The sequence below is a fragment of the Aythya marila genome (assembly GCF_965140915.1).
Source record: "Aythya marila genome assembly, chromosome: 8".
NCBI lineage: Eukaryota > Metazoa > Chordata > Aves > Anseriformes > Anatidae > Aythya > Aythya marila.
In genome coordinates this window covers 20,560,324-20,581,413 of record NC_139049.1, presented here as the reverse complement: position 1 = coordinate 20,581,413, position 21,090 = coordinate 20,560,324, and the positions used below count along the sequence as shown (strand labels likewise).

General features: G+C 35.1%; 1 protein-coding gene across 15 annotated transcripts in view; it reads right to left on the bottom strand.

Annotated features, from left to right (window-relative positions):
• The window catches only part of FUBP1 (far upstream element binding protein 1), a 37,479-nt gene that overhangs the window by 15,921 nt on the left and 468 nt on the right, over positions 1-21,090 (bottom strand). For 7 of the 15 annotated variants that reach the window (XR_014318000.1, XR_014318001.1, XR_014318002.1 and 4 more), the window contains exons 2-20: positions 20,357-20,447; positions 19,310-19,372; positions 18,440-18,478; positions 18,061-18,100; positions 17,092-17,141; positions 16,914-16,985; positions 16,573-16,630; positions 14,314-14,476; positions 14,133-14,231; positions 13,947-14,048; positions 13,165-13,267; positions 12,981-13,081; positions 12,193-12,334; positions 10,956-11,116; positions 9,946-10,100; positions 9,784-9,863; positions 6,561-6,695; positions 5,836-5,907; positions 1,420-1,565 (exon numbers count right to left, since the gene is read on the bottom strand). Coding sequence is in view for 11 of the 15 variants with exons in the window: in XM_082765660.1 (XP_082621786.1) it covers positions 1,420-1,565; positions 5,836-5,907; positions 6,561-6,695; positions 9,784-9,863; positions 9,946-10,100; positions 10,956-11,116; positions 12,193-12,334; positions 12,981-13,081; positions 13,165-13,267; positions 13,947-14,048; positions 14,133-14,231; positions 14,314-14,476; positions 16,573-16,630; positions 16,914-16,985; positions 17,092-17,141; positions 18,061-18,100; positions 18,440-18,478; positions 19,310-19,372; positions 20,357-20,447 (1,872 nt within the window). In the remaining 4 variants the exon portion in view is untranslated. Of the gene's footprint in view, positions 1-678; positions 1,031-1,419; positions 1,566-5,835; positions 5,911-6,560; positions 6,696-9,783; positions 9,864-9,945; positions 10,101-10,955; positions 11,117-12,192; positions 12,335-12,980; positions 13,082-13,164; positions 13,268-13,946; positions 14,049-14,132; positions 14,232-14,313; positions 14,477-16,572; positions 16,631-16,913; positions 16,986-17,091; positions 17,142-18,060; positions 18,101-18,439; positions 18,479-19,309; positions 19,373-20,356; positions 20,448-21,090 lie in introns of those variants that run through there. The other 8 variants (XM_082765667.1, XM_082765669.1, XM_082765664.1 and 5 more) reach the window with 6 other exon arrangements.

Genomic DNA, 21,090 nt, shown 5'->3' with positions numbered 1-21,090 from the left:
AAAAAAAAAATCAATTGATTCAAATACTTGTCTTCAGTATTTACAAAAACAGAAGTTATCTGCTTTGCAGGAAGTTCTCAACCACTCCCCACCACTCAAACAAAACAGCGTTTCAAGGACAGATGCAATTTTTTTTTTTTTTTTTTTTAAACTACTATGCATACCATATTGACTTTTCTACACTGAATTTTGAAGTGGACTACTTCAAATTGAAGGCTTAAGCACATTACACTTAAAATAAATGTTATAACTAGTCTGAAAAATCCTTAAAATAGTTATACAGGAACAGTTTTGAAGTATTCAATTAAGAACAGAAGCTCTGTTGTAAACATCTGTACAGGTCTGAAACAGTGGTCACATATAAAAGGAAATTTCACTGTTAATGCAATGGAAGTATGCCAAAAGATCACTTTCTTAAACACATGCAGTTTTAAACAAATAGAAAGAAAATTAAGGTATCAAGATTATTGGTGCTAGGCAGCAACACACAATGAATGAAAGAGATCCTCCACCTATAACTATTCTGCAAGAGGGGAAAAACATGCTAACGACAACTTCTTAAAACTCTGCAAAGTTTCAGGGGGAAAAAATCTCATTTCTGTACAGGTACCTTGATTCAGCGTTGCAAATCAATCCTCTAACTCTTTAAATACCCACATATCCAACTTACCGACACAGGAGGTTTCATATTATTTATTGTAAAGCACAAAACAGGCATTTTAAAAGTGATAAAGAATACATTGAAAAAGTACATTTATATCACAAAGCATCGACCACATAATTGCAAATACATTTGCTGGAATGTGTACATCTACACTAATACTAAAAACAAACCATTTTTCATTTCTACACAGAAATATTACCTCCTATCAGTAGTGATAGATATTTTGTACATTTTCAAAAACACTATTTTTTTTAACCAAACAAAATTAAGATCTTCATCAAGGCGTCTGCATCCATACATTTAACAAAGGTTTTTTCCCCCACACAATGAAGCAAATACTGTATTGTCCACTTCTTATTATTGGCCCTGTGCAGAAGAGATACATAAGAGATACACAAAAAGTTAAAGAAAATCCTTTAAATTGCGCTAACTCAGGAGTGAAGCCTTTAAGAAAGAAAAATTGGTTAATGTAAATGGTGGTGGCTTCTTGCATGGTTTTCAAAACCCTGGGAGGAGAAAGTTTCTTTTTCTTTTTTTAAAAATCAAAATCACCAAACATATGGATAGATAAAGAACTCAAGTTATCCGGTAAACAAAGTCATCTATTAATTATTCTGATAGTTATTTTGCTAGAAAAAAAAAAAAAAAGAAAAGATGCATACTCCAAAGGTAACAAAGCAGGAGACATGCAAAAAAATATCTATATAATCACTGAAACAGAAGCCAGCCAGAAAAGCACGTTTAATAAACTGTACCTGTGGTGCTGGAGGATGTTGTGGCATTCCCTGTGGACTTGTCTGGGCGTAATATGCTGCCTGTTGTCTGTAGTACTCAGCCCATGCCGCACTGTAATCTGGCTGACCACCTGGCGGAGCTCCAGCAGGCGCAGGAACTGCTTGACCTACAAGTATTTACATTTATATAGCTTTGCTGATGCAATACAAGTGAGAAAATTTCAAAATCTCACTGCCTAACAAATGTCATTTTGTTTATCGCAGTATTTCTTGAAGGCTTTTGAATAGCCTTGTGGTTGCTCCTTTTGACTTAACTGCTCTTCCCATTATTTTAATGCAGTGATGCCCAAACAAAACCGAGAAACCATTAGGACAGAAAATTCTCACTCTTGAATCATGTTCCAGAGCACTAAGTGTTTAAAGCATCTGATCAAAACTATCCCAGTCAACCAGTAGCATTTATATTGAAATACAGGTCAACAAGGGAGATCAGATTATCTGCCTAGACTGACAGGATTTATCATATTATACAGGCTGCATTACTTAATTCAGAAATGAATTCATTCTCCCAATTTTGGCACCCTTAATGTGATTTTGGGGTTAGTACATGTTACTTTTTTCATAAGAGCATTGATGTTTGTGAACATTTATTGAAAAACAGAGTATAGATCTGAAACATCTCTCAACCCAAGTTGCAAGTTCCAAGCCTCTAAAAGTAAGTGTAAACACATGCACGCAGCTGAGAACTACCAATCCTTCCAACAAAATCAAGCTACACCTTAAAAACTTTGCAAAGGTGAGAGACTAATACACCAGGACTCTGTAATGCATCAAAAATATTACGGCTCCAGCAACAGGGGAGCTTCCCAAGAACAAGGGCTGAAAGGTTTCAATCCTATCCAGAACCCCTCACTTTTTATTCAGGTATAAGTTCACTGATCACCCTTCTGCAGAAAATGAATACACAGGATTCTAAAACTGCTTTCTAAGGTATCAGGTTGTTTTTTTGTTTGTATATTTTTAATACTTTTACACAGAAAATTCACATGAAGACGACTAGTCACCCACACTTCTCTTACATGCATGTCTTTTCTCCCAGTCCTCCTCAAGTGTGAGCTGGGAAGCCAAACATTTGGCAAAGCACTATCCTGAATGTTTTCAAAATACTATCTTCCTTTTCCAACCATCTCTACTATTTATGTATTTTTTCCACTTACTCTGTAGATGTCATATTAAAAGAAACATCATCTTCTCCATCAGTTTTTGAGTAAAGCAGTAAAGCAAATATTTCCCAGAAAAACATTAGAAGTTCAGAGCTGAAACCACGTTACAATCTACACTTTTGATCAACAATTTTCACCTAAACTATCTTCAGTATGGTTTCTAATTATCTCAGGATGCACTTTTTGCAAATTTATTATTAATCTATGACATCAGAATTTAGGTCTGAATCCAGTTACTAAAATCTAAGGCATTTTTTATGCATTATGACCCAAGAATCTTTCAACATTTAACCAGCTATGCTAAGGCAGTGCTTAAATTCAAATAATACATCAAACATAGGAAGTTTGACATCTACGCTTACTGCCCTAGAATGGGTTAGTAAAAGCTTGCAATATTTTAGCTGCATTGTTCCTCCACTAAGTACTGCAAGCCATTCTGAAACTACACATGGAATTCAGCAGCTTAGTCAAAACCTTCTGAGTGCACAGAACTGCACCGGAACACGCTCATTAACATCCAGATTCACCTGGAGCACTAATAAGTGAAACCGATTAACTGTATTTAAAGGCAACATAATAAACACAGAATATCTCCTCCATTAAGGCAGGCTAAGAAAGAAAACTCCAGAGGATTCTACATTTCTTCCACTTCTCAAACATGGAGGGTGATTCTAATACGGGAAAGTTTTTCTTTTCCCTCATTCATGCTACAATGCTGAGGAATCATTAAAGAATAGTTCTACTGTTTTATGATGATATCTCTTTATTACAAATCAAGACATCAGTATATTATAACAACTTTAAACAATACATTTACAAACTCCTATAGTGACATATAGATCATTTACTAAAGTGTCACTTCATGCTTAGTGGGAACTGCCATCCCTATAAGATTTTTAGGGCCCAGCTATACTAATCTTCATTTCAACTCTTGTAGGCAGAAGAATAGTATGCCTTTAACTCAAGACAACAGCACCAATATGTCTTCAAGAGTTAAACTGCTGTCTTGTTAACTTGTAATACACTAAGGAAGTTTAAAACAAGTTGTCTGCATTCATGGCTTCGGGTACCACGAAAATAAAAGGATCTGAGTCACCTACAAGATCCACATAGAGTAAACTTACCAGTGTGGATAAGTAATGTCATCAGTTCTTCAGTCTTACTTTTAACTGTATTTGTTACTCAAAGCAATAGCTCCTGAGTAAAATAAAGGTTTTAAACATAGGATGGATTTTGCCACTCTATTTCCAAGTTGGAAACAGGTTATTTTTAAGTCACTCTTATTATACACTTTAAGTCATGGGCAAAACACATGCTCTCTGTGAGTAGCTGTGTCCTATCACACTAGTAGGAAGTCACTTTGGAATACTGTATTAGAATTTTCATTGGGTAGTCCCAAGTTTCAGTTCAGTTTTCTGAAATGACACTTATAAGTTTTTGTAACGGTTGTTTCTGTAATTATCTCTGCTGTGGAAAAAAAATGAAACTGAGTCCAAGAACGAACTGTAATTCCTACTTTTCCCCTTTTGCAATAGTTATCAGAAACAGGACCATTATACAACTACAGGAAGAACAGCAGTAGCTGTATTTCAGAGAGTGGAGCCCACAAGAACTTGCTGATGGAATGCCTTCCAATTTGTCAGAATTTTTACTATTACTAAACACTGTTAAACTTCAGGCAGTGTTTTTCCCTGCCTCCATATTTAGTGCTAGATGGGCAATCTCTGCTCTTCAGCCCCACTTGTTCAGTTCATCCTCTTTTTTAAGTGAATCTTAATTGAAATTACATCTTCCATCTCAAGATTTTTAACATGCTGATGAAGCAGGAAGTTCTCATGATTTATAAACACACTTTTCAAGAGTGCACATATCAAGAGCTCCCCTTCAGGCAAAGATCAGAAAAATAAGTGAAGATCAGAACTACTTGTTTTTCCTCTTAGATATCTGACTTTTGTGTTGGAATTTATCAACTTTGAATTTTAAGAGCAATTACTTACATTTCCTGATGGTTCCTCTTGAATTAATACTCCTCTTTGGACATGCTCCCAAAATCCTTATCAAAACTCTTTTTACTAGCTGGTATTTAGTTAGAGCACATGCAAGACTAGCGTAACCCAAACTTTGCTTTCCAGAGATAACAAGTAAGAGCCAACAACTTAGATTACTCTTAAAGATAATGAAATACCCTAGTACTTTGCATTGAAGAACATAACCTGAACCAAGAGACAGTAAATTTAGGAAAAAACACCAAATGCAAAACAACAACAACAAAAAAAATGAAACAGGAAGAATTTCCATTACATCTTAAAATCACGTGTTTAAAACTTCTGTTGCAATTGTCGTTTCATTTTTCATGATATACAATTCTTGAAACATCCCTTTAACTTTTGTGTTTCATGTTAACACTGTGCCAAAATCAGATGCTACTGTATGTTTGGTCAAAGTGAGATCCCAGAGCACTGGTATGTATTCATAAGGCCTCTATACAAATCTACATTATGCATAATATCCAGGAGCAGTCATTATGGCCAAAACATTGACATGCAAGACCTTACCATTATTTAAAAGACCGTGCCTTCTGCCAATGCATCAACAGCACATATTCTTTCCTTATTCAGTAAACGAGGAGCCTTGAACTTAATGTAAATTTATTTCAATTCTTCAAAGTGAAGCCAAGCAAAATATTTAAGAAGCTAGCAATTATACATAAACTGCAGTTTAAAATACAGGTCTTAAATGCTGCAGAGCAAACAACTCAAGGAAGCGTATGATATAAATGAAGGTTAGTTATGACATTTAATACCTTCATCACAGAAAGCAAATGTTAAAGAAAGAAAGGTACATAATTTTAACAGGATAGGCAACACAGCTATTGAACAAGAAAATCAACAGCTTCATAAAAAGCAGACCTCCAAAACATACTTTCATACACTTAAAAATACTCAAATTGAAGCATCTAAAACGTATTGTTTCCCAGTGATCAAGTAGAGACATTTAAGTAGTAAATGTTTTGCTAAAGCTGATTACTAGCATCAATACAAGTAAACGCCTTGAATACTATTTTCTGATTTTCTTCAAGGTTCAGGGATTTTAGATGCTACAGTTCGAAGACAAATGGATAATGCATTTTCTTTAAGAAAAAAACCAACACATCTAATGAGTTATGCAGATCTATAGCATCTTACTATACAACATGGAAAACATGCACACATACCCATTTTTTTGTAGTACTCCTCCCATGCCTTTGTATAGTCAACCTGTCCTGCTGGTGCCGGATTTGGTTGATCTCCTGAATTAAACAATAACAACAAAAAAGGTCTAGATAAAACTACAATTTCTGTTTATATACGGACATAAGAATCATCACCTGACTTTTTCAGTAACAATCTCAATTACGTTATTCAAATTCGACCCTAGAAACCTATGCGGTCCAAGCTACTACAAATACAAATAATTACTAGAAGAAACCACAAAGAATTACTTGAAGCGCTCAGTGTATGTTCAGAATTCAATTGTAAATTGTATGTCACTCACAGTACAAAATACTAATTAAAATGTGTTAAGCCTCATGCAGACTGTAACACACAACTACATACTACAAGCAATTTTCCTAAAACCACTGAAAGTGATGCAACAGTTTAAGCAATTGACAATTAACTGTTTTGCTCTTTCACTCGTGACTGACCACACTACAAAGATGCAATTAAATCAGCCCAAGCTACTGGAAAAGTATGTCTTTGGAATTATATTACAAGACATATTCAAGATTACCCTCAGTACTGCTGAAATGAAGAATATCAACACTGAAGGCTGTAAGCAACAGTTTCCCAAGAAAACACCCCACCACAGAATAAGTTTACCCAATATATGAAGACAGCAATAAAAAATAATAGTTCATCTACACCCCCAGAAGGGAGCAATTAATTCTTTTCATTAAACTGCTACCTTGTCCATTAGTTTGGGTTGTAGCTGGTCCACCAGGAGGGGCTGCAGGTGGTGGCTGTGCTTGCTGCTGATAGTAGTGAGCATAATAAGCTGCCCATGCTGCTGAATTGGGATCTGTTCCTGGCTTGCCTATGAAACAAAAAGTAACCATTTACAAGAGTAATATGAACTGAATGCTGCTCTCAACTTACCCTGTTCCTATGCACTTGTATTTTCCTCCAAGAGAAAAATTCATCTAAACCAAGTAATCACGTCAACCTGTTCTTTTTGTTCTGGCACAAACTTTCTGTCAGGTTTCAGACAAGCATATGGTACAAGCTAGACTTTCATAGGACTGCTGAGATAATATCATTCTAGAACCCACACTACTATAACACCATTTATTAATTTTAAAGGTGATATAAGCAGAAACAGTCTCACATTTAAAGTAATCATGTTACTCAATGGCAGCAAAAATGAATCATTCCAGCACCAAACAATTTCAGTGGTTTCACTTTCATTATAGCCTCACACTAGCAATTCCAGCACATGCATGCTAAATATGTATTTCTGAAAATAGAAGCATACAAGTCTTACTACACATTTGCAGTGTTCGATAGGTAAATCTTAAGGTAAAAGCGAAATACAGAAACACAGCATTTTAAGAACCTGAATTCTCATATATGGCTATAAAGCATCACTGTTTACTTACAGCTTTTTAGTAAAAAAAATGATTGTAACACTTTCATCTTCTGCAGCTATCTCCATGCTTCCCTTATTTTTAACTACATCTAGGTAGGCCAATGATGGAGCTTCCTAGAGTCTTATTTCTCTAACGTTTTTCACATATAGCCTTTAGGAACGGTTATTCTTCTTGCTGAATCACACAGAGATTGATTACATTAACAGACTGGCAAACCACAGAAATTGTAAATCTACTATTAGAGACTATGACGTTTCATAACACAACCAGTATCTTTTAACACCATTTGCATCCTTAAATAACAAAAGTATCTGCAAATAAATGGGGCCAAATGATGGAAAAACTTCACATAGAACACAGACAACAAAATGTTTTAGAACTATATACAGGAACGAAAGAATATTCCCCCAAACCAAAAACAGGTAAGTGAGTGACTAACTGAAGAGAAATAAAAGTATTCCTTGAACAAAGTAGAGACATGAAACAACAAATTTCATGCAGTATTTCATTTGGCAGTAAAGTCAAACGTAACCAGATAAAATGCATATAATAGATCAGCATACAGAAAGCAAAGTTAACAAGCTGTTTCCCTTTTAGAAATACACTGCTTGCATTGACAACAGCGGATGTAAGCAATATGCCCTGGGACTGTGCTCAACTTTTCTGTGGAAAGAGGAAGACTGTCAAGGGATAACCTATTATGCATTACAGGAATGTTTCCACACAACCCAAACCGTTACATACCCAGCTTAACACGTTTAGTTACTGAACAAAGTGTACAGCAGGAGGAACCACATCTATTGAACAGCTTGGATAAAGAAACAACACTGCTCATGACAGATGCAACTGATATTGGCACAGTGTCATTTAACATAAAACTAACATGTACTACTCTAAAGTTACCTGTAAATATATAAAAAAGCCATTGCTTGGTTCCACCCCACACCCCTTAGTAGCTATTGCTCTAGAATAGAAGAACACTGTGTGGGATTCATTAAATCTCCAAAGAAATCTGGTAACTAGCTCCACTGTCATGTGACACAAGCATGATTTTGGAGAGCGTATCTGAAAAAATGACTGCAATAATCCATTTATTTCACTGAAATAAGTGTAAAAAAACACCTGTAAAAAATTCATTCAAGTAAACGCTAGTCAAAAGAAACACTGACTTCAGCTGCACCTAGGAAAAACTTCATTAGATTTGCAAGACAAGTGTTTATCTGAAAAACAATGATAAAATCATCAAGATGACGTCAAGATGAGTGTTTGTCATTTTTCTTACACATCGTTATGCAGAGAAATAATTTCATAAAACAAGGAAAAGGTGAGAGTGAAGAAGACTGCAACATTTTGGCAGTGGTATTGCATTAAATGACAGTTGGTAGGCTGAGAATTCAAGTCAAGTCACTTTGAATCATTTTACTATTAAATACTGTTAACAGACATTTTTTAATACTAAATGGAATACATGCAAAGCTACCGTAGAAGTCTGAGAACTGAAAATAGAGACGGTTCTTTGCCAAGAACAGATATATAAAAGAATTGAATATGAACAGAACTCTGTAGATTTCAACATTCCCCAAAGCCCTATCCTACTTCACTTTTGTCAGGACCAGTGGCTATCAGAAAATATTTACTCCATTTAAAACAAAAATCAAATTGAGATCTTTCAGTTGAAGTTCTGAAGAGGGTCTACCTCAAACAAATGAGGTACAAGTGACTCAAGTATCTAGCCTTACCATGCCTTCTGGGACTGCAGTTCAGTTTCCCCACTTGCTCTAGTCCAACCAAAGGAAGTAACTCTTTTAAAGAAAGTCAGGAGACTAAAACTTCGAGAAGTTGTAATCAAGAAAAAAATCCTGATTTTGACAAAGATAAACAGAAGTAGAAGAAACAGATTCTCCAAAGATGGCTTTCAGAAGGAAATACAAAACCATTATAAGCAAAGCCTCAAAACACATAATCCTATCCACTTTACTTGCAACAGTTCAACAGAAGTTTTAATAGTCAAGAAGGATTGAGCAGATCTGTGTACCATATTCTTAGGAGCAATTTCGTATACGTGAACAAAAGCTAGAAATACATAATACAGCATACTGGGCAAAGTCAGGATCAGGGACACTGTTCAAAATAAAATAAAAAGACTCATTGAGTATTAGGAAAGAAAATACATCCTAATTAAAGAACTTTATGTAAAAACAAAAGCTAATCATATTCCATTACAAGAATAATGAACTGATTTGCACAAAATCAGTTAAGCAAGCACCTTGTAAGAAGTAGCATAAATTGGGAGGCAAGATCAAAAACGTTCATTAAAGAAGCATATTCCAGCTGTGACAACTCAATTTCAACAAATTAAGCAACACAGAAGCATAAAACGTATAAATTGAGCATCTATAAAGAAAAACCTGAAGAACAGCAACTTTTTCTGATTTACCAGCGTAACACAAATGCAGTAAGAACACACATTTGTAAGGACAAAGTGGATTTTACTGAATGCGTATCACACTACAGTAAACTGTTGACATTTCTTACCTGGATCTGGCGGATTTGGTGGCTGCCAGTGTGGATAAGCATTTCCCCATCCTTGCGGAGCATATGGAGCTGGAGGACCACTATAAAACATTAAGTGAAACACAGTGAAAGCCAGTCCCAGGATCACTGGAAAAAAAGGAAGCTAGCTGAAGCAATACTTACTGAGGTGCAGGGCCAGGAGGCCCTGGATTATAAGGAGCTGGGTTATATGGTCCCATGGGAGCACCAGGACCTGGTGGCCCAGGAGGTCCATGTGGGCCAGGAACAACACCATGGGGTCCATGAGGAACAGGTGGACCCAATGGATTTACAGGACCCTGTAAAATGAAAGTAGAGCACAGATGAAAATAAACCCCCAAGTCTTTGTTCTTCTGCAGTTTAGAAGTATAAATCTGAACCATTTAAGAATGCAATCCAAAAGGTTTGATGGCTCTTAAATAAAGACTGGAGAGTCAAGTCTTTTTTGATAAATTAGGTTTATAAGTAGTTATCGAATACACTTAAAAGCAGCTGTGGCAGTAATAACTAAGTTGCATTTATTTCAGTTTTCTTGATAAAATGATTTTACAAATAAACATGGATTTTTCCACAAGTTGTTTCAACAACAAAAGGACGTCACTGTTTAAAAATAAACTGACATGTCTAAATCTGGCTAATCTTAATAACTACATGTTTATAAGATCAGGTACAAAAAATAGGCTGTCAACTTGTTTACGTGCATACACATGCAAACAAAGTACAGTATGTTTTAAGAACTGTACCTGAAGAATTAAAACTGCACCTAAACATACTGAGACTGAAATACAAAACCTGTAGTTTACTAGTTTTAAGAATACCGAGGATACCTTTGAAGTTGTCATATGTTTTGTTATGCACAAAGTGGGCATCTTCAAGAACACATTATTAGAAAACAAAAAACTATACTACACTGAATGAAGTACCTATTTCAAGCCCTTGTTTATTTGCAGTTTTATTTTAATTAACTCTGTCCTAACTGAAACCAGGCAGGACACAATGTTATCTTAAATTAGCAGTTTTATCACTTTAAACAACACAATTACCACTGTTTATTATAAATTATCTGATAATTCAGAAGTAAAATAAAAATCTCCAAAATGGATACTACTCTATTTAGTTGTAAGAGTAAAAGAAAAAAATAGTTATACACTTACTCCAATCTTTTCTTCTATAAGTTGCCGTGCATAATCTATTTGCTGGGGTGTTCCACGGATAGTAAACATCTTCATGTTTGGATCCGCATTAGGTGGAGGATTTCTTTGAAGTTCTATTCTAGCACCAGACTGCTGGCTTATGCTTTTGATAGTTTCACCCCCTATAAAGCAATATAGAGCATTTATGATATGCATTAAAACAAAAACACTAAGATTCAGTCAAATTAGAGAAAATCAACTATATGGAAGTTTAAGAACTGGTAAGTAACCTATGCCATGTAAGAACATTATTCCAATAACACAAAGAGCCTCTTTGTTGTGGGTAGAGCCTTAACTGCAATAAATGAGTAAAAATATTTAAAACCGCAATGTTGTTACTCAGAAAAAAAAAATATTCCTACAATACTGTTTTCTTCCTGTTCATGTAAAAATATAAGATTAGTCATGAATAGCAACTGCTACCCACAGTTACCAGTAAATACAAAATTAAACCTTCTTATATAGCAGTAGTTAAGATTTTCTGCAGTGCACTAAAACCAGAAAGAAATTCCCCTGAAATAGTTCCTCCTCTTACAGAAACCCAAGACATTACTTGTATCATTAGCAGGCACATTTTCAGAACAGAGGTCACTTGGCATTTTAAAAAATTAAAAATAACAGTAAAAAAAAATAAAAATCAACCTGTCAGGTCAAGAACTGAACTATGTCAGCCTACTTGTTGTGTCTGGAAAACACATTACAAAAGATTAACATTTTCATTTAGAAGCATACAATAAATTATTTGAAAATGAAATTCTATGAAAAGCGATCATTATAATAGACACCTGTAACATTTCTTATGTGTGATTCCACTGTAAACACCATCACCTTAATATACAAAAATTAGTTTTAAAAGTTATTTACAGATGCAGTAACTCTAGGCTGATGAAGCAGTTTCAAATACAAGTTAATTAAAATATCTCTTTAAGAATCTACCTAACACTACCAATGTAGCTTACTTTTTATTACTATTAAAAACACGGGTTAGAAAAATTGATTGCTTCTTGATATTGAGGTATGTGTTTTGATGAGGAAAGGAATAATGAAAAGAATAATAGGAGTGCTGTACACATAATTACGTGCAAAGGTTTCTCTTGAAATACCTCTCTAGCATGGTGTTTGTATAAACAGGAAAGATTTATTTATTTATTTATTTTTAACTACATACAGACACACGCATATATGTAAGATACATTGCCTTTGCCAATGATTAATCCAGTTTTGCCAGTGGGAACAATAAAATTGAATTCCTGTAATCCACCAGGAGGCCCCATGTTCCAGTTGCCTTGACCTCTACCCCTTCCTCGACCACCAGGTCCTGGTCCACCAGGGTTGCCAGCCTAAAAAGAAAAAGCACAAATTAACACATTCTATGAAAGCTACCCTAAACCAATCACTAAACCCAACATGATACTTTTGCTTGGAATAATCACACCATTTGTTAAGAAAAATCTGATGTTATTACTCAGTTTTAATAAAATACGTCTAAAACATAATTCAGGTATTCTGTAAGATCTGAACAATTCTGCATACAAAAGACAAGTAAGGAAATGACATTCAAAAAAACCAGGAAGCTTCACACATACAAAGGTATCATTTCTGCCTGCTTTCTGTAAATGCAGTGGTGGGGTCTATCTTGTAATACGCATTTAAAAACATCTTTTAAACACTGATTTCAACCTAAAAGCAACAGTATATTGGTTATTAATAAAAGACAACAGAAGCAGCTCTAAAAAGACCAGACTGAGTACCATGTCTATGGATCCATATTACCATTGCCATCCTGCCACTCCCAAAACTGTAGTTGTAAAAACTTTCATATTCCAGACTTAACTTTGAAGGAGATTTAGATACCACTACATTACTTTATTGTTATACACTCATTTTAAAAACATTATGTCCTTCCAAAAGCCAAACAGGAAATTTTAAATGTTAACATGTTAAATGTTAAAATGTTAATACAAACAATGTTAAGCATTACCCAACCTGAACACTTCGAAGGAGATCTGTAATAATTTCTGCAGCATGTTGACATCTGTCAGGAGGCCCTGTGATTTGGGCTATTCTATCTGGAGTTGTTCCATCATCTGGAATAAAATTGAACTATTTCAGTATATGCAATCCATTCAACTTGTATTAAATCACAGTAAATTATACATGTATTACCAACCTGGCTTAAACTGGATTCTAACACCGGCATCATTCTGTATTTTTTTTATCATCTCCCCGTTTCTTCCAATTACAATACCTACAGCAAATCGTGGTATTGGAACCTTAAAAGAGAACATATTTTTACAAGATGTTGATGATGCAAACATTCCTACAAAATACACAAAATTTAAGTGGTCACATCTTAGAATATTAAACTCAGGCCAGCTCTGTGCCACTTCAGGCTTTTTGAGGAGTGCGTTTTTTAATACCAACAATTAAGACACGAACTCAGCGAATTCTGAAGGAAAACATCAAAAAGAAACATCCTTGTACCGCAAGTTCTTATAGTGGCATCAATTGAAATTATGCTTCCCACAAGCAAAGAACAGAAGTTCTAATGGGCCTTAACCACAGATTCTAGCAGATGGAACTTTCAGCTTCATCTCTCATGAACAGTTATTAGCTCATGACTTGCATAATAGGTAGAATTAAATATTCTTCTGTAATGGGCCAAATTCCAATTTCCATGACATCCATCTTTATGTACTTAGTCATAAAACTTAAGACTTAAATTGTTAAGACTTAAATTCTCCAGCTAACTGAAGCTCTTCAGAACTGCTGGTAATATAAAGTGAGTACTGCACACCATTTAAAGGCAAATCTTCATCAACAATCAAGTAATACTTACATGCCACAAACACTTTTGGAATTGGGTTAATAACTTTCAATGGCGTAAACCACATTAACATTTTAACATTAACATCTCAAAATACAGTGAACAAGTTTTTCAACCATGCTTACGTCTATCCCTTCATTTCCTCCTATTCTTGACCCATATTCGTTGCGCACCTCTCTAAAGCCACCTTGATCACGGATTAACTCCAGCACCATTTCCTTGGCTTGCTATAAGGAAGAGTAAAATTTTGTTTAGGTATTGCAACATCAGAATGGATTTTAAAATACTATGAATTCTGAAGGACTCCTTACTTGAACTTTATAAGGGTCTCCAGTTATCCTAAGGGGCTTGTCTGCACCAGTGTTCTGTGGACCATCTTGAATCATGACCATTTTGACACCTGCTCGCTCCTATTCAACAAAAGCGAGATCAATACTTGCTCAAATCTGTATCTGTTATTACCATGTGTGTAAAAATAAGATTCATATATACCTGTAATTGTTTAATCGTCTCTCCACCTTTACCAATAACTAGTCCTGCTTTACTTGCTGGAATCATAATTTCTTGGACTGCATTTCCAGGTCCATCACCATGATGAAAGCCAGGTGCAGGTCTTCCCTTTTCAACTATCTGATCAAGTAATCTTTTTGCTGATCTGGAAAGGAATATAAGTGTTTATAAATACACTTACTCCTACAATTATCACTTGCTCAAACCTGTTCTGCTTGAAGAAATACAGTTTAAAAAAAAAAAAAAAAAAAAAAAAGGATCATCATTCACTTGGTTCTTAGTTTCAAAAGTGCATGAAGGGCACCTGCTGCTACATATACACATATTTAACAAATCCTCAGAGCACAACCCAGTGTAGTTTCCTTAAGAATCTTGAAAGAGAAAAAAAAAAAGTAATCTGGTATGAAACACGACACAACTCTTTGGAGAATTGTTTTTATCTTTTTGCCAGGTCTCTTTCCAATGTGTACTCCTCTAGCATCAAAATGCAAAACACATCCAGCAGCTACTTCAACAGTTAAAGGTATTACCTCATCTGACCAACAAGTTTTGCCAAGTTTGTGGGAATTAACCATCTTTAAGATCACAATCTTCTAACCACCAGGGTTTGTGCAATCCCAAACACAAAATACAGGCTAGGCAGGAAATGGATCGAGAACAGCTCTGAGAAAAAGGACTTGAGGGTGTTGGCTGATGGAAAAACATGGGCCAGCAATGTGCGCTTGCAGCCCAGGAAGCCAACCATATCCTGAGCTGCATTAAAATGCTTCAGGGTCTGTAAGTTACCCCAGTCCAAGTTATCAAATTCACAGGTCATCTTCTAAGGTACTTAAAAAAAGAGCTTGGAAGGCTTATTAGTTTAATTACAACATACATGGCTTTGCTAAAAATTAATAAATAAAAAAAATCTACAATTCACAATTTGCAGCTACACTGAGAAACACCAAGAACATCAAAGGCCCTCTGCAAAATTACTATCTGCTGAAAAATTTCTGCAGAAGAAATGCAATCACTTTCATTCTAAGATATCAGGAAAAACTCAGTAAATTTGCATCAGTAACTTAGGAAACTAATAGCAAAATAACCTACACCTAAAAAATAACCTAGTAGACCTAAAATCACCCCAAAGTCAGAACATAAAAGGTAATTCTTTACTGAACACAAATAAGTTAGGTCCTCAAACATGTCTATCATCCCTGAATATAATTACATAGAACAAAACACTTAATATTCAGCAGTCACAGCTGCTGCTTGATTCAGCTTGCAAAGGGTATTTGTACTTATAACTATTACAAGAACAGTGGACAAAAGCAAGTGTACGTTTACCTCACATGTAAGTCATAAAAATAAAATCATGATTTCAGTACTAATATTGGTTAAAAACTCTTCCCTCTAACACACAAACAGAATAAACTATAATTAAAAAGGAAACTCCCATTAAGGGAATGAGTTCATGAAGAGCAGCATACATGGCTGCAAGGTAAGAGGTGAATACCATGCCACTTTCACAAAGGAAAAATATTTAGCTGCAGGCCTTACCTGAAAATAAAATGGGAACAGCTAATGAAGCACTACCAAATATACTACCATGTTTAATATCATTTCCAGCCAAGCCAGGAAATGAAGGTCTCTAAGTAATTATAAATTTCTGTTCCAGTAAACAAAAAACATTTTTGTTGCTATTGCCCTCTTCCTTCAACACATAAAGGATAAAGTTCATTTTGCTGGTTGGTAGTACATAGGCATTACTTTCATAACTTTGCATATACATTGGTTTATACCAAATACATATTTAACAACTCTGACAGAACAGACTTTGAGTAACATCTTAGGTTTCAGTGATTTTCCTCATTTTCCCTGTCATTTTTCAAATTCTGGTTAGTAATTTCATTTCTGCATATGTTAGCATGTTTCCCCTCCCCTCAAAGTGCATGTTCGTGTATTTCATTCTCAACCTGAAATAAGTATGTTGCTAGATAAATGTAATCTACAAAAAATTTGGACTTTGAAGTGTCAGTTCAATAATTACACCCATACTTTTGTCCTAAAATCACAAGTATGCCGAGGAATCTGACTAAAGCATCAGGATCTTCTTTCTTTATAGACATTTGTCACTAGATTGTCTCTGTAATGGATGCAAAACACACTATTATAAACAGAATAGCTAAACATGGTATTTACATCTGAAGGAGAAGTGTGTTGTGCATTTAAATATGAATACAAGGAATTTGTGTTACTTACTGAACAGATTCTGGTGTTCCAGTTAGCATACAAGATCTTTCAGGCAGGCCCCCACTATCTAAGGTCACAAAATAAAGCCAATTTAGCAATAGTCTTAAGCAGAAAGAGTCGATGAAACTAAACACAATACACAAACTACTGGAACTTCACTGAAGTAGAAAAATCAGTCTACTGCAATGTTTTGTACTTCTTTAGCCTGTGATAACCATGACTAGCACACAAAAAAAGCACAAAACACCTTAAACGAAGGTATAAATGAAAGCACTCAGAAGCAGTGATCAGTCTTCTGAACTTTCTACCACAATAACTAACAGAACAAAAACGAAAAAAGGAATAGTTACCAGGTGCAATCTGTATTTTACATCCAGATTCTTGCTGTATGCGTGAGATCTGCTCTCCACCTCTGCCAATTACTTGGAGAAAAAAAAAAAACAAACAGAAAAACAGAGAAAGGTATTTGTAAAAAAGCATCTGGTAAAATCCCTCACAATACTGCAACACTATGTCCAGACTACTTACTGAATCCAACCATCCCATCTGGAACTTTGTATTCCTCTGTCATCACAGATCTGTAGAAAAGGTTAAATCAAACAAGGGACAGTTATCATCCAGAGACCAGACATTACATTTAGACATACCATCTTATTAAATTGAGGAAGAAAGTTAGCGCACCAACCATTAATCCGGCATTCTTGCCTCCCACTAACTTAAAAAGTCAGACACAAGAACTAGGACTATACAAAAGCGACCACAAAGTTTAACATGAATCAATCTGTTTTCTTTCACCCTCTTTCCTATTAACAAGGTGTGTATACGGCCAGTGTAGCGTCAAAAAAATTTTATCCCTATTTTCAAAGTATGCTGAAAATACACACATTTCAGAATTTTACCAATCCTTTCTGTACAGTAAAGGAATAAAAGGCATAATTAACCTGTATCTGAGAGAACACCAAAATAAACGGGGTATAAAGCACCATAATCTATGTGCAGCAAAATATCAGGTAAAGGATCAAAAGAATAGTTGGAAGTGGTTAAGGAAGAAAAGAGTAGTGGAAGCTAGTAAATTGGTAGGTAATTTCATAGGTAACTGAACAATAAGATGTGTTAAGCCCACATCTTTTCTATTTATTTTTTAAATCCATTACTTTTCCATTTTGTTTACAAGATAGTGTCAATCCGTTTCCCCTCAGATCTGCTTCCAACTTTTGGTTATTCTACCTATGCTCAAATACTAAGCAACAGCAATTCATTTACCTTATACTATTTTTGATACATAGCATTGGCTGCCAAGAGAAAAACACAGCCAGCAGGATTTTACCAGATGCATTTTAAGGGTTTGGCTTGGGACTGTTGAAGCTAAATTTCAACATATCACAGATCTTGATTTGTGCAATTGTTTTATACATTATCACTTTTGTAAAAGAATTTGTTGAAATTTTTTTCTTTTAGTACAATGGAAAACTTTATATAAGATGTAACATAACTTACCGTTGTTGTTGATGCATTGGTGGTAGCTGATTTCCAAAAGCTATAAATAAATATTTTTAAAATTAAATCTGAACAGCCTGATTTGCAGTTAAGTCTCTAATCTAATAGAACTTATTTGTACACTTTTGTTCAAACTACGTTATAAGAGTTATTAAGAAGTCTAAAAACATAGCCAAAAGATTCTCAATTGTTTCTAATATGATCGTCAGCTTTAGCAAGCAGATTTGCACTGCTTTAAAGAACTAAGACAAGCTCCCAGTCATTCCTTCTACCTCACTGATTAAAATATCACCTACCAAACACTGTTTCAAATTCTTGTTTTGAAAAGGTTACACTTGTTTAGTTTTTTTTTTTCGACAACAAAATAAAAATTACTTACAGTCATTCTGAGGAGCAACTTTCTTAGCATCTGGTTGATCTGCAAAATTAAGATTTTTTAATTTTTTTTGCCAAGAAATTCAAGAACTGCTTACACCTTTTAGTGTAAATTGCAACTTTCCAGTGTATTTTAGTCCCCCTTTCCTTTTTTTTTTTTTGTCCAATTTCAGGGAGTTGATCTTCTGAATAAAAGAAAGAATCTCACGAACACTCAGCACTTGGTTAGTACAGCTGAAAAGATGTTAGGTTTTTCCATGTATCTATTCAGTAGGTTAACAAAAGGCAGTTTTCAGAACACATTGTAGATTGCTCATAGATACCCAGTCACTGAAACTTAACTAAGACAAGGAACAAAGTTCAGCTCTGTTGGTTGCTCAAGCTAATGATGCTTCTATAGTTTAAAAAAAAAAAGAAAAAAAAAGAAAAAATCAAATTCATAAAAAAATTAACAACAATTTAAAGAAAAAAATCTGACAATGACCACAAATCTAGATCAACATTTGGAAATACAACAGCATCACACAGCAATGCAATCTCAATCTGAATGTTGGTATGAAATTCCTACCCAAATATCAAGCATTTCATAGCATAAAACTTCAAAAAAAAAGCAGATTCAAAGCAACTACATCACTACCATTCAAATCCTTTTTGTACAGTAAAGGAATAAAAGGCATAATTAACCTGTATCTGAGAAGATAGACTTCAGATGCTTCCTTCCCACCCCAAAATAAAGGTTATATGAACCACCACAATTTATGTGCAGCAAAAATTCAGACACGTATTCCAAGAAATATTTGTGTCAATCCAGAAAGATCCACTAGTTTATGTCATGTTTACATACTAAACACAGGTAATAAATAAAAATTCCTGCCTTTAAAAGGAGAGGGCATTCCCTCCCAGTGTGTTGTACTGCTCGGACTTGTCCAAGAGCCATCTACACATAAAATAAAAAGAATACATTACATATATCATCTGAAGCATCATTAGCTCATTTTTGTATATTAAAAACCTCACCATTAATAGAAAAAAAACTTTATTACAGGACACAAGAACTCCTGATATAAAGCCTTAGTTACATTCTGTAGACTGAGTTTCAATCCACTCTCAAAGGAAAAAAAAGGCATTGCTCTTTTATAAGACCTATGTGAACATTTCAACAAGCTCAGAGATTTCTTTCCACAATTTAGCCAGGATTCTGTGTATATACTAAACATACCAAACCCTGTTAAGTTAAAACTGGCTGCTTAGTAAGAGACAGAAGAGGAAACACACATATTTCAGAAGACAACTTTACTGCAGTGTAAGGCAAATCCAAAAAGCTGCAACAAGCTAGGGGATTTAAGTACAATCTTAACAGGATTCACATATGCTATATACTTTAATATCCAACTAAGTGAAAATGCCTACAAGGTAGAATATGTACTTTCCTGTCTTTTTTTAAAGTCCTATGCTTTTACAATGAAATGCATAAATACGTTTATTTGAACCTGTGCAATAATAAAGTATATGAAACAATCTAAGAAATGACCACTTCCCATTCTAATTATAATTTAGAAACTGCAATCTGTCTCATATAACAAACAAAAGACTTCAGTGACATACCTGTTTAAGTGTTTCTCAGCCATGAATTTATATGCCCCCCTCCCTGGCATACGTTATCCTCTTTATAGTTTTTAAAGCCACACTTAAGATTTTTTGAAACAGGCTTACATTCACTTCAAGTTAGAGCACAATGGTTTCAAAGAAGTTTCCCCATTAAACAGAAAATGAAAAAGCATGTCATGGTCTATAAAGAGAACAAAATGTTTTTTTACCATGTTACAGAAAAAAAAAAAAAAAAAAAAAAGAGCCACCTGCAATTTTCCTGGCATCGTGGCTATACTGAACAACAATAAATGCAGCAGTAGCGAGTGCATACCTCCATCCTCAAGAGGTCTTTTTTGTCCTCCATAACCGTAGTCATTTGAATTCATTGATGTACCAGCATCTCCTCCAATTTTTGCTGCAATCTAAACAAAAACTAGATGTGAATTAAAAACAAAAAACACATCTTCTGAACAGCATTAAGTGCTGTAATGAAGCATATTAAGGTGATCCAAAATAAATAGAAAACTATTAGAATCTATGCAAATGGACATTAATTTTTAAATACTTTTAACAGACTTGCGCTCATTTTTTAACTCCAAAGGTTCCTGTATTTTCCTTTCCATCAGCTGAAATAAACTCTACCCTTCAAATAGCAAAAACTTTTTTTTTCCCCTCTAGAAGGGACTTTACTTTTTTTTTTTTTTTTTTTACCCCTTTCTCAAAAAACACTGTAGTATAGTACCACGAAGAAATTGACTACTAAAACTGTTTTAAACATCAGTAACTCCAGCTACACGAGATGTTTAAACGCTGCCACAACCGCGATCGGTCATTACCAGCCGAGGCGAAAAATTCGCCTGCGAAATCATCGCCCGTGGTGAAAAATCCCTAAATGAAACTTCGGCATGAAAAACTTCCGAAGGCCGGGCCGCCCTCGCTGCGCAGGCCGCAGCCCTTCCAACCGGTCTGAGCAGGTTAGCGGGCACCGAGGAGGGCGCCCGGGGGCACACAATACGGGGCGCACAACGCGGGCCACGCTGCTGCGCCGCCTCCATTCCCTGCCTC